The sequence below is a fragment of the Erythrolamprus reginae genome, chromosome 1 (genome assembly GCF_031021105.1).
Source record: "Erythrolamprus reginae isolate rEryReg1 chromosome 1, rEryReg1.hap1, whole genome shotgun sequence".
NCBI classification, from domain to species: domain Eukaryota; kingdom Metazoa; phylum Chordata; class Lepidosauria; order Squamata; family Dipsadidae; genus Erythrolamprus; species Erythrolamprus reginae.
The window spans coordinates 298,060,604-298,074,292 of NC_091950.1; the positions used below are offsets into that span (position 1 = coordinate 298,060,604).

Here is a 13,689-nt window from a genome sequence, read left to right on the forward strand (position 1 = left end):
CTACCAGCCTATCAGCTTCCTCAGCATCATTAGCAATACCGAGCATCTATTTGTTAAATTCCTAGATTAGATGAATTCATAAAATATATTATGGAACTAATTGGATTTAGAAGTGACCACAGCCTCTTTGATCATGCTTTGCTCTAGTACCTTTCTAGGTCCAATCTACTATGCAAACTCCTCTATGGAGAGAAGACTTGCTTATATATAAACATTATGATCAGTCTATCATAAAAGTATTATAAAAATTCTAAGGATATATGCCAATGAAATTCCTGTTAATAGAGGTTCAGCTGGAATGTAACTTTGCCCTGTGATTAATTATTGTATCAATTCTCTAGTTGTAATGAATGACTGCTGCTTACCTACTTCAAATTAGCATATTTCAACTCTATGTGGAAGATATGTTTATATTTTCTCATCTCTGACTTAAAAGGGATACTGCAAATGTTGGCTGATTACTGTACCTTACAGCTACCCTAGAAGGGAAACACAAGACCATCTCATTTGGGTTAAGGTTTTGCCATTTGGCAAAAGGGCTATTGAAATCATAATATGTTTGTTATTGATTATTATTAAGCTGTCACACATTCATAATTAATAGACCCACATCTAAATAAATTTGTTTAAAAAATTTTAAAATATAAATATTAAATATAAATATTTAAAATTTAAATATTTTTTTAAAATTCCCTCGAGTATTTAGGGTTTGTGATTTGGCTTATTGAGTTTTCTTAGGTATTGGCCATTAATCACAATAAAGATGTTCTTCAATACTTACATTAAAAAAAAACCCAAAAGGCACTTCCATGAGTTTTGTAGTATTGAAATCTGTGGTTCAAATACACTTGAGTTTACTGACAATCAAAACACAAGAAAAGAGTAATAGGTGTGTATCTATAGCCCTATAAACATATATTGAGAGTAAACGAAATCACAAAACGTATTTGGAATTTTGCCATTAATAAACAATGCAGTTAGAATACAGTATATTTCATTTGAATATGTTTAATTTGAAAGAAAGCCTTTATAAAATATGGTTGCTTATGAAGTTAAAAAGTCACCATCATTAAAAGCCATACAGACACCACATAATTAATTTATGATATAAAACCAGTCTCTTTAATATCTTCTGAATCACTTTAACATCTAAAACAACCAGATGATGAGACAAATTTCCTTGTGGCAGGGATTCCACAACTTGCATGCTACAATTAAAAAGCCTCTCTGTTTTTCTCAGTAAACAAATTGACAAATTTAATGCTTTTAACTTGTTTAATTGGGTTCTCTTTATCTAGTTTTAGGACTTGTGTAGAGAAGGCATCTTAGGTCATACTTATGCACACTTATGTAAAAATACTGAAAATTCAAAAGGGTTCACACACACCATTAAGCATCACCATAAACAGACAAATTTGCAGGGTCTTTACAGAAGATAATGGAAGCTGATGGGCCCCTTATGAGATAGGTAGAGAAGAATATACAGTGTTCCCTCAATTTTCGCAGGTTCGAACTTCGTGGAAAGTCTATACCACGGTTTCCCAAAAATATTAATTAAAAAAATACTTTGCGGGTTTTTTCCCTATACCACGGTTTTTCCCACCCAATGACGTCATATGTCATCGCCAAACTTTTGTTTGCCTTTAATAAATATTTTTTTTAATAAACTTTAATAAATAAACATGGTGAGTAATAATCTGAATGGTTGCTAAGGGAATGGAAAATTGCAATTTAGGGGTTTAAAGTGTTAAGGGAAGGCTTATGATACTGTTCATAGCCAAAAATAGTGTGTTTACTTCCGCATCTCTACTTCGCGGAAATCCGACTTTCGCGGGTGGTCTCGGAACGCATCCCCCGCAAAAAGCGAGGGAACACTGTATCTTGAATTCAACATCTGTCTTATAAAATGACATACCTATAGATAATTATTAGTCTCAGCCAATTTTGTATATTTTTGTCTGTAGTATTTACTATTTGTCATCCATAGTCACAACAATGGATATAGAAATATGCCAGGATAATATTTCATGTGTATTATCAAATGAACTACAATCTATAATATTACCTCATATTAGCATTCTTAGTCAATTCTCCCTAACAAAACATGCTACAATATTTCTCTGACACCATCAAACAGGCTATTAGAATGATTGGAAAGAAAAATGAAATTTGACAAAGGACATACTTTCCATATGCAGAACTACGGTAGAGTATATAATAAAATATAAATAATATCTACACATATGTCTCCCTGCTGTATAGACACAAGACGAACATAGCCATCAGGCCATCAAAAAAGAATGTGACCCCTCCCACTTGAAATTCAATTGTGTGCTCTTGATCATATTCCCTTTGGTACAGAAAAGCTTGATACAGCTGGATTATGCGTTGTATATCATTCTCACACATGCAAAATTACAAACCGGTGCTTGTAGTGAAAATCTGTAGAGAAGATAAAGTAAACGTTGATAAAATGACATACCTATTCTCAATCTGTTCTTTACTTTCATTTCTATATTTAACCTATATCGTGTGTCATCTGAATTCCCTAGCACTGTGATTGGAGCTATGCCAGAAAGGTCATGTCAGCACCTGAGCAAAGGGGTTCATGATCCAGACTCTACTCAGCATGCAAGAGTGTGCAGTTGTTAAAGCAGATGTGCATCACACACAAGCATCCAGTTTTTTAGCCTGCTGGATTGCAGATCAAAAGGTTAAAGAAAGGATTTATTAAGAATGAGTAGTGACAATTTAAATAAATCAGATGTTTTTGCCGAAGATTATGCTGTGATTTTCTCCAATTATTCCTGACATTTCACCCATTCATATCGTGATGAGAGTTAATAATGCAAAGAGAGAGGAAAAAGACTCTTGTCTCCTTGTTTATTCATTGTTCTCAAGGAGCTAAGCTGTTTATAGAGAGAAGTTATTTGTTATTTAAATCACTTTTTTTTGCCAAAGTTGTTTATTCTCTGTTCCAGTATCTAAAAATATTGCTTTTAGCAAATATGCAATGTCTTTTTTAAAATGTCTGTGCAATTCATAGTGATTTGCACAGTGGAGTTCATTGTTAAATGGGTCCAGGTGTTGATGAATTTAACATCTGAGAGTGATTTAACTCATTAAAGCTCAAAAAAAGGACAGAAGAAAGTTATTTTTAAACCTTATAAAAATGGTGATACAATTAGCAACAGTGCAATCTTATACATACCTTTAAACAAGCTTCACTGTGTGTACATTTATACAATAAATAACATACATTTTGTTTTGTAACATAATCCTGAATTCTGTTGTTCTCAATTTTATTTAGATTATTCCTGTGCTTGAGTTATCTACGTTTTCCATTTCTTCATAAATAAATGGTGTAAGAAAAAGAATAGGAAACAGGGTTCACAAAATTAACCAGGTTTAAGATTTCTTGATTTTATTGGAAATTAATGAGTGCATTTAATTTTTACTGAAATCAGTTAGTAAAGTTCTTAATTTTAAAACCATGCTTAAAAATTCAGTCACTATTCACTAATTTAAAAGTTTGTATTATATGAAGGTCATTATTAACTAACAAAATGAGTGCAAATGCTGCATAATGTACACTATTGACACAAGATGTGTTGCTTGTAACTGGAGACTAGATGCCAAAGTTAAAAAATATTAAGGATCAATATATAGTTGTAGTGTGTGGTTTAGAAAACAAAATTGAAGTAGGAGGCCTTTACGTACCTCTCTTTACGAAATTACTGTAATTCGTTCCGTGACCGGGTTCCTAAGTAGAAAAGTTTGTAAGAAGCATTTTTTCCGATAGGAATCAATGTAAAAGCAAATAATGCATGTGATTGGGGAAACCACAGGGAGGGTGGAGGCTGTTTCCTCTCAGGAGATTCCTAGAGAGGCCTCTTGGAGGCTTCTCCCCACCTTTTCTGGCCTTGTTTCCTCCCAGGAGATTCATAGAAAGGCCCCACAAAGCCTTTTCTGGTTACAGTTTCGGAGGCTCGGGTTTGTAAGTGGAAAATGTTCTTGACAAGAGGCAAAAAAATCTTGAACACCCGGTTCTTTTCTAGAAAAGTTTGTAAGTAGAGGCTTTCTTAGGCAGAGGTTCCTTTGTACCTCTTCCACTCTAATGATTTAGGCATAGTTTAACATCTTCAAATAACAAAAAAAATTGGTATCAAAGAGGAGTACGTAGAAATCAAATCGATGACATTGTTAAAATTAGGTAGAGGAGCTCAGTTAAAGCATCAAAGATATGGGCAGCTGCTGACTCAGGTGGGTTCCACTTACCTTTGCCATCGATTTGCATTGCAACATTTTGTGTGCACATGCCCACTCCATGCAGGTTCCCTCATGCAATTTGGCTTCTGCGCATGCTCAGTATCTGGAATCAGCCCGAAACACAGATGACGAGCTGATCAGCTGTGCTTCGGGCGAAGGACGGTCAGTTTAAACCTGGGGGCGAGGGGAAGAGTCCTTTTACAATAAACAGAACAGGAAATATCTTCAAAACAGTAAAAAAATTGTTTAAAAATCCCCCCAAAAGATGGCAACACCAGCCGATCCAGTTCAGTGACGTCACCAATGGGTCGCTACTGGTTCAAGTGACCCTGTCCGAACTGGGAGGAACCCACCCCTGTGCTGACTGTAGAACAGATCACAATGTTCAGGTGTAAGTTCCTATTAAGTTAAAGAGCAATAAGAAAGACAATCACTTTCTACTATGTGATGTTGAGCATTTTAAAGCAAAACATCACAAATCAGATTGGAATCCTGAACTATGGAATGAAGTTAAGGAAGACGTAAAGATAAATGTGAAAAAACGCTGTCTAAGGATGAGAAACAGAAGGAAAGAAACTGGAAGTGCAGGGGGGGGGGAGAAAACTGGGAGATGGAGAGGAGGAGGAGAAAGAAAAGTAGTAAAGCCAAAGAAAAAAGACCTTAAGGAGAAATTTCAGAGTTGTTTGATGTTAGGCCTCAAACCAAAAAATGACCCAAGAAGGATTATTTTGTTTTATTCATACCTGTAGACAAAAACTAAGCAAACTGAACCCTTTACTACGGTATCTGCATCTAACATATACTGTATGAACTATTAGGGTTTGTGACTTCATCTTCTTTCTTTCACACATAACTTTAAGACTCTCCCAGAATTCTGGGAGTTGAAGTCCACAAGTCTTAAAGTTGCCACGTTTGGGAACCCTGATCTAGACTCAGTTGCCTTTTACTCTGGGAATCCACCTCCTTACTACATTCCATCATAACAGAAGACCCAGGAAGCAATATTGCAACATCATCTGTAAAGATATTGATGGGAACAGGAAATGTATACAAACAGGAAAAATGTTCCAAAAGATATTTGACCTCAAAAGAAGATTCCAAACTGCTAAATGTTGCCAATGGACAGACAGTGATTCAAAGAAAGGTGAATTATACTGAAATACTATACAAGAGTAGCCAGCGATATTCTGCAAGAAGAAAACTACTCACAATATAAACTTTTTCATTTCAGTTGCCTTACCTAGTTTGTTCTGTCAGCTATACTTCTTTCTCTATTCTGTATTATTTCAGCTTAATTGATTAGGTATTACGAAGATGTGTTGTAATGCTATGTACTGTTTATTAAATAAAAATATACATTTATATACGGTAGTTTCCTAAACACATATGTATGCATGTATGTATATATGTATATTTTCATGGGTATAGGTATATACGTTTTTTGTGTGTTTGGGTTTTTCCTGTGTAAAATCGAGAATGTCTTTGTGACGTTTTGACAAGATCACACTCGTCACCTTCAGGCTGGTGCTTTGGGCTTTGTGCCCTGGGAATAAAGTGTCATTGAAGTTGCTGTTTTTCTAAAAATAGTGGTGGGAGCTATGGAATGCTGGCTCAACTGCTGCAAGTGGGTTGGATGGCTGTGTCGTAACATTTTGATTGGTTGATGGAGTCACATTCTCCCATGCTTCTGGAAGGAGAGTCCAGCATGGGTTTAGCTCTAGTCTTATTGGTAGGACTGAGTTTCAAATTAACATAAATACATAATAATTAGATACCGCCCTCTTGCTGCCCCAAGGAGTCAGTTTTAAAAAACTCAGTCGAGGTTAAGGACTTGAGTTTTTTCCTCCGGGATAAGTATATGTTAAAAATAATATCTAAATTATTAAAATTATGTTTGAACCTTGTAATCTTTTTCTTTTCTTTTACCACAGGTTCGTGATCGGCTTGGGGTTTCCTGCCCTCCGCGGACAGCGCCCCCACCATTCCTCCTTATGGGGCCCCTTCCCCCCGCGGGTACTGCCCTGAGAAGGAGCAACGGGGCTTCAAGTCACTGACCTCCGAGGCCAGACTTAGCCCAAACACCCCAGGTGGGGGAGGTCCGCCCTCCCCCATTGACGGGTGCGGCAAGAGATTAACGCCACCGCGGCAGCTAATTGAGAGCCGCTTAACAGCTGATCGCTCCGAACACAGTGAGGGGATCGCGGCGGCGTTTTCAAGCCGTTTAGGGACGCCTGTCAAGGAGACAGCAATGTTAAAGGAGAGAAGGGTCTCTCGGTGTCCCTGTTGGTGCCTGCCTTGCCTCCAGAGGCTAGAAAATCGTCGCGCCCGCCATTTTGGAGCCCCCGAAAGCGCGAAATTTATTGGGCTCGGCTGTCAAATTGGCGCGAAGCTGGCAGGCTGCCAAGCTGTCGCAGGGCTCCTATTCTGCCTCGATACTGTCGCTGAGGCTGACACCGAGGCATGGCTGCCAATGGAATTGTGGCTAGCTGGCAGTTTGCACACACAGTCTCACTTGCGAGTGAGCTTCTCTGTGCTCGGACCGTTTTTTTTCTAATTGCTTGTGATCGTGATTGTAAGTACGCTGCCCCTATCTTATGATGGCTGATAAAATTGAGGTCGCTAGGGAGGAAGAGCAGGCCCAGCCGAGCAAGGTGATTGTAAAGGGCAAAGAGAAATCTTCGGGCAAACCTAAGATCAAGTCTTCTCAGTCAGCTTCATCGCTTCGTGAAGCTGAGAGGAAAATTAAGGCCCTTGAACAACGCTTGGAAGCGGCCTTGTCCCCCCCCCACTCAAGGGGGACTGACTATACACCCATTCCAGCCTCTTCCTCCATCTTCCCTTTCACCCAGTATGTCCATGGGATTTCAAGGGACTGCAACTGATAGAGACTGGTCACCTGACAGGCAGGCTTCACAGTGTCCTCCTCCGCCTTTGCCTTCGCCTACTGTCAGATCTGAGCGGCCATCATCCTCTCATAGTCAGGCCATGCCTCAGCTTGGAATGCAGACAGCTTACGGTCCCTCTGCTACTTTTACACCCACGGCAGCTGGGCTGAGAGAGCAATCAGACGCTTGGCAGGCTTTCTCACCTGCTATTCAAGACATGGTAGCCAATGCCTACACACAAGGCATAGCAGCAGCTACCCAGCGCGCTCATACCTTCCCTTCGCAAGCCACTCAACCCAGAGATCTCTGGTCACCACCGCCCCCTACTGGGTTGGATTCCATGGCAGATGACCATTCCAATTTTGAGCAGGACAGCGACCACGGGATGGATCTGTCGGATGACGAGTTTACCTTTCCCGAGCAGCCGGCAATGGCAGGTCTGTTCAAGCCCTCCTTATTCCGGGTGCTATTGCACAAAGCCAAGCAGGCCCTGGACGTGCCGGGAGCAGCGGCCCCGGCGGAATCGGGGGATGGCCGGCGCACATCGGCCACTTTGTGCAAGGAGCCCGTCAAGGAATCAGACAAGGTGCCGGCGCTAGAGATATTCCTTCAGAACGTCAAGCGCCCATGGCAGCATCCGGCTGCGGCACAAGGCCCTTCGAACTTGGAGCGCAGATTTTATACATTCGATGATGCCATGGAAAATCTGTTGCTGTTTCCCCCCGTGGACAAGCCGGTGGCCACATTAGTCTCCACGGCGGTTGTGCCCTCAGACAATGCGGATAGCCTCAAGCCTGACGAGCGAAGGGCGGAGACGCTCTTAAAGAAGACACATCAGATGGCTGCTTGGGCTCTTCGAGCTGCATCTACTGCTTCCTTTTTCAGTCGGGCATCCATTATGTGGATTCAGGAGGTCCAGGCCCGGCTGGGCCCTGAGGACACCCGATTGAGACAAGACTTAAATAAACTCCTGGCGACGGCGGAATTTTCAACGGACGCCACTCTGCATGCCGCTAAATTCGCCTCCAGGGCTATGGCGTCCACCATATCATCTCGACGCCTTCTGTGGCTGAGAAACTGGCAGGTGGACGCCAAATCGAAGTGGGCATTGTCCTCCGCCCCCTTTGAGGGCTCTAAACTGTTTGGGGAGGCTCTCGAGCCCGTCTTGGTGGAGGATAAGGATAAGAGGAAGGTCCTCCCTAGATCGTACCGGCGCCAGGACCGAAGGACTGGACCATATTCTCGTCGCCAGTCCTTTCGGGGGGACCAGACTCCACCCACAACACAACCGGCCCGGACTTATTCCCAAGGTACCTTTTCAACACCTTATAGAAGTGACCGTTCCTACTTCCAGGATCGGTCTAGAGGCTTCCACCAAACCAGACGTCCCTTCCGAGGATCCCAGCAGCGAAATTTTCGGCGTTCAAAGTGACTGCCTACACGACGTCCCTTTGGGAGGCAGGCTACAGCGTTTCAGCGGAACCTGGCAGGCAGTTACCACCGATTCATGGGTGCTGGCAACCGTATCTCGGGGCTACGCCTCGAATTTCTGCAAAATCCTCCTCACCAGTTTGTGGCTTGCCCTGTCCCCAGGGATCCCACAAGAAAGACTCTCTTGGAACAGGAGATTTTGCATCTCTTGGATATTTAGGCAATCGAGCCGGTACCGTGCAGCCAGGTGGGTACGGGGTTTTATTCACGGGTGTTCCTCGTACCCAAATCATCAGGGGGTTGCAGGCTCATCTTGAACCTCAAACGTCTGAACCAATACGTTGTCTACCGAAGGTTCAAGATGGCCTCCCTCCGTTCTATCCTGGCCGCCATTCGGCCTGGGGACTTCCTTACTACGGTCGACCTGAAGGAGGCCTATCTGCACGTCCCTATACATCCGGCGCATCGTCAATTTCTTCGATTTTGCCTGCACAACGCGCACTATCAATACAGGGCAATGCCATTCGGCCTTTCATCGGCCCCGCGCACCTTCACGAAGCTCTTGGATGCGCTGATGGCAAAGCTACGATCCCAGTCCATCCGGATCCTTGCATATTTGGACGATATTCTCCTTCTGTCCGGCGACCGGAGAACAGCACATCGGGAGTTGCAGACCACGTTGACCTTACTACAACACCATGGCTTTACGGTCAATGTGCCGAAGAGTCATTTGGTGCCTGCGACCAGGCTCACCCATCTGGGTGCAGTGATAGACACGGTTTCCAGAAAGGTGTATCTCTCCACAGAGAGGCAACTCAACGTGTGCGCACTGGTGAACAGGCTTCAACGACACCGGAAAGCCCCATTGTCCCTACTGTCCAAGGTGCTGGGAACACTGGTGTCGTGCGTGGACATTGTACCTTGGGCCCGTTACCACTACCGCATGCTTCAGTGGACCTTACTCCCTTACCAGTGGCGGCGCCTAAGCCATACACACCGGCTGATCTCCGCGGGACAGGAGCTACGATCCTCCCTGAAATGGTGGAGGTCCTCGGCGCTGCGTCAGGGCTCCCTCTTCGGACACCTTTCATATACCATTCTTACCACAGATGCCAGCCTCCTGGGATGGGGCGCCCATGTCAACTCCCAGGTGACACAAGGGTTCTGGACACCCCAGGACTTACGACCCGTCAATATCAATTTCCTGGAGTTGCGGGCTGTCCGTTTGGCACTCCAGGCCTTTTTACCCCTGCTGGAGGGGCATCATGTTCTCGTCCGCACGGACAATGTTGCCACCAGGGCACATTTAAATCACCAGGGCGGGACGCGGTCACTCAGACTCATGACAGAAACTGTCCTGCTTTTCGACTGGGCGGAGATTCACCTTGCCTCTCTACGTGCGGAGCACATAGCGGGAGAGGACAACCAGCAGGCGGATTGGCTCAGCCGTCAGGAACTGGATCCGGCGGAGTGGAGACTTGATCCCCTTCTTTTTCAGGAAATTGTCCATCGCTTTGGGGAACCAGCGGTGGATCTGTTTGCCACATACCAAAACACCCAGCTCCCAAGGTTCTACTCCCGGTTTTCATCACCGGGAGCCGAGGGAGTCAATGCACTTCACCTTCCGTGGCCAAAGACACTACTCTATGCCTTTCCCCCCCTTCCGCTTCTCCCGAAGGTGATAGGGAAAGTTCTCGTGGAAGGGGCAGACATAATCTTGTTGGCACCACATTGGCCGCGAAGGCCTTGATTCGCAGACCTCATGGGGCTCTCTGTCTCCCCACCGTGGAGGATTCCAGACGACCAGATTTCCCTCAGCCAGGGGTTTGTAACCCATCCGAACCCACAATGGTTCCATCTAACCGCTTGGCACTTGAGGGGGACAGTTTAAGGAGTTGTCAACTTCCGGACAACGTGATTGCCACTATTCAGGCTGCTAGACGTCCTTCTACGACCCGACTTTATCAGGCGACATGGGCCGCTTTCACATCATTCTGCTCCGCCAGACATTTGCAACCTCAATATTCTTCCGTTCTTCTGGTTCTGGAATTTTTACAGACAGGTTTGGACAAGGGCCTAGCGCCAAACACGTTGAGACGACATGTGGCGGCATTGGCAACTATTATAAAAAGAGAAGATGAGGGCCCCTTGGCCCATCATCCATGGATAAAAGACTTCCTAAGGGGGGCTACAAATACACACCCTCCTCCGGTTCGGCGTTTTCCCACATGGGATTTGACTTTGGTCCTCCAGGCCCTCACAGGACTCCCCTTTGAACCCTTGAGGACAGTGTCGTTACGTTTCCTCTCTATTAAGACAATTTTCTTAGTAGCGGTTACCTCGGCCCGGCGGGTGTCTGAATTGTCTGCCCTGTCGGTTAGACCGGATTTGTGTACCTTTTATCCGGACAGGGTAGTATTAAGGTTAGACCCTATATTCGTCCCCAAAGTTAATACTCACTTCCACAGGGCTCAGGAGTTGATATTGCCGGATTTCTGTGCCAAGGGCGACCATCCTTTAGCACTTAAGTGGCACAAGGTGGACGTCCGCAGAGCCTTGAAACTGTACATCAGACGTACGAAGGCGATACGTAAGATTGAGGCCTTGTTTGTGTCTTTTAGTTCCCTTAGACTGGGTCTCAAAGTCTCTTCCAACACCGTTAGTCAATGGGTGAGACTATGCATAGTCGAGGCTTACAGGGCGAGTTCGACCAGCCCACCTACTGGAATCCAGGCACACTCGACGAGGAGTGCGGCGTCATCTGCGGCTTGGGCGACTCAGGCGCCCATTGAGGATATCTGCAGAGCTGCAACTTGGACTACGCCCACGACCTTTATTCGTCACTACAAATTAGATACCTTTGCTTCGGCGGAGGCGGCGTTTGGCAGACGGGTGCTTCAGAAGGTGTGCGAGGACACGCAATCCATGGTTCAACAGACTCCCACCCTTGAGCACTGAACTTGGGTATATCCCATGCTGGACTCTCCTTCCAGAAGCATGGGAGAAGAACCGTTGAACTTACCTGAACAGTCTTCTCGATGCTCTGGAAGGAGAGTCCATACCCTCCCTGGAACCATGGGGAGTTTTTCGGTTCAATTTCTTGTTCTGATTTATGATGTTCAATAAATTGTTATTGTTCTTACCTTCGTTTTTTAAAACTGACTCCTTGGGGCAGCAAGGGGGCGGTATCTAATTATTATGTATTTATGTTAATTTGAAACTCAGTCCTACCAATAAGACTAGAGCTAAACCCATGCTGGACTCTCCTTCCAGAGCATCGAGAAGACCGTTCAGGTAAGTTCAACGGTTCTTTTGGTTAGTTGATTGACTTGATGGAGTTGTGGTTGTGATTCGTTCGTTGACTAGGGCTAGTTTCCACATGTCTGATAGGGTTAGGGTTATTTTACTGAAAGAGTAGTAGATCCTTGGAACAAACTTCCAGCAGAGGTGGTTGGTAAATTCACAGTAACTGAATTTAAACCTGACTGGGATAAACATATATCCATCCTAAGATAAAATAAACGAAATAGTATAAGGGCAGACTAGATGGACCACGAGGTCTTTTTCTGCCGTCAATCTTCTGTGTTTCTAAACAAATAAATAATAAAATAAACAAACATCTTCACGTAATATTCAATACATGCCAAGTTTACCCGCGTGTTAATTGTAAGCCGTCCATCACTACGCTCTCTCACGGATTCAGACGGATATGTGATCATAAACCTGACGCATTGAATTCAAACAGTGCCATTCTCGATCGTATGACCAAACCCACATAGACAGCAGGCCAAAAAAAAAAAATGACAGAACCGAGCCGGCTAGGGTTGAAATACTGTACAAGCAGAAAAATAACGCCACTTCCCAGCAGGCCTTTCGCATCCGGCTGCCTGCCGGGGTCACGTGCTGCCCCTCCAGAGCTCGTAGTCCGTTGCAAAGGACGAGTCCCTGGTTTAAGGCGAAGGTGAATGGAATCGGGCCGGCTGAGCAGAAAAGAGGCTTTTGGCCGTATACCTGCTGCCAATAAAGTTCTCATCCAAAAAGGGAGGGGAGTTTGGGGGGGAGGGAGGAAAGAAAGCACGTCAAGATGGCGGCTCCCGTGTCGCCCTTGGTTACTGGGCGCCGGCTGATAAACGCTGCCATCCGACCCGCCGTTTTCGTCCTAACTTGCTGGGCCCCGCGGAAAGGTTAGTGGCGCTTGGGTCGTTAGGACGTAACCGAGTCAACCCGCCATTTGTAGGAAGGCTCAGCTGGAAGGTCAGCTGTCATAAAACGACTCCCCTGGTTCTCAAGCCCTGGTCAGCGACTGTCACGACTCCCAGTTTAAAGGGGAAGCTAATGCGGCTCGGCTTGCTTTCCTGCGCTTGAATTGCCCGGCATCGGCCTTTTTCAGGGAGGTGTAAACGCGTGTTCCGAAGAGGAACGCTGAGGAGGGTTTTAAAGCTTCTGCAATGTCCGTGAAAAGTTAAGAACAAAGTCCGGCTGTTCTGCTAACGCGCTCCGTTTGAAAACATACAAGGAAGGGGGGGCCTTCAACCGCGGCAACTTTTTAAGACTTTGTGGACTTCAACTCCCAGAATTCAAGGTTCCTTCCAACTCTTGTTAATCTAATCGAATTTCCCAGCCAGACTGGAAGCTGTCGCTCGGGAATTCTGGGAGTTGAAGTCCATAAAACAAGATTTCAAAGTTGCGGTGGGTTGAGGATAAAATCCTTTGGCCTAATGGTTTTTTTTTGGGGGGGGGAAGAATTTTTTTTTCCACTCCAATCACATATGCAAAATAACATACCATCAATCTTAAATTGCATTACAATAATTCATTTTTAAAAAATTTGGTATACATAAGCCATCCAATGCTGCCTCCTTTACATTTGACATCTGGACAAAAATAGTTACTCAAATGTCTTATATGAATTTAAAAAGCTATTACACTTTTTAAGCTGCTTCTATTCTAATCACATTTAATCATTTAGGCCATAGTGCTTCAATCTTCTCCATATATCCTTAATATCAATTACATGTACTGTATATTTCTTAACCTTACTTTTATAATAGTTTGCCTTTAATAAAAAAAGAAAAGAAACCAAAAAAAGAGATTTCCCCCCCCC

General features: G+C 44.3%; 1 protein-coding gene and 1 long non-coding RNA gene across 5 annotated transcripts in view; one reads left to right on the top strand and one right to left on the bottom strand.

The window, feature by feature from the left end:
• Nucleotides 1–992: 992 nt before the first annotated feature.
• LOC139157012 (uncharacterized) lies at nt 993–12,749 on the bottom strand. Its single transcript, XR_011557403.1, has 3 exons — nt 12,239–12,749; nt 4,279–4,443; nt 993–2,442 (listed from the first exon to the last, which is right to left on the bottom strand). It is a non-coding gene; the product is annotated as an uncharacterized lncRNA (long non-coding RNA).
• The window catches only part of AFG1L (AFG1 like ATPase), a 76,538-nt gene continuing 75,314 nt past the window's right edge, over nt 12,466–13,689 (top strand). For 2 of the 4 annotated variants that reach the window (XM_070733314.1, XM_070733313.1), the window contains exon 1: nt 12,647–12,769. In XM_070733314.1, the coding sequence (XP_070589415.1) occupies nt 12,670–12,769 (100 nt within the window). In that variant the 5' untranslated portion in view covers nt 12,647–12,669. Of the gene's footprint in view, nt 12,770–13,689 lie in introns of all 4 variants that reach the window. The other 2 variants (XM_070733317.1, XM_070733315.1) reach the window with 2 other exon arrangements.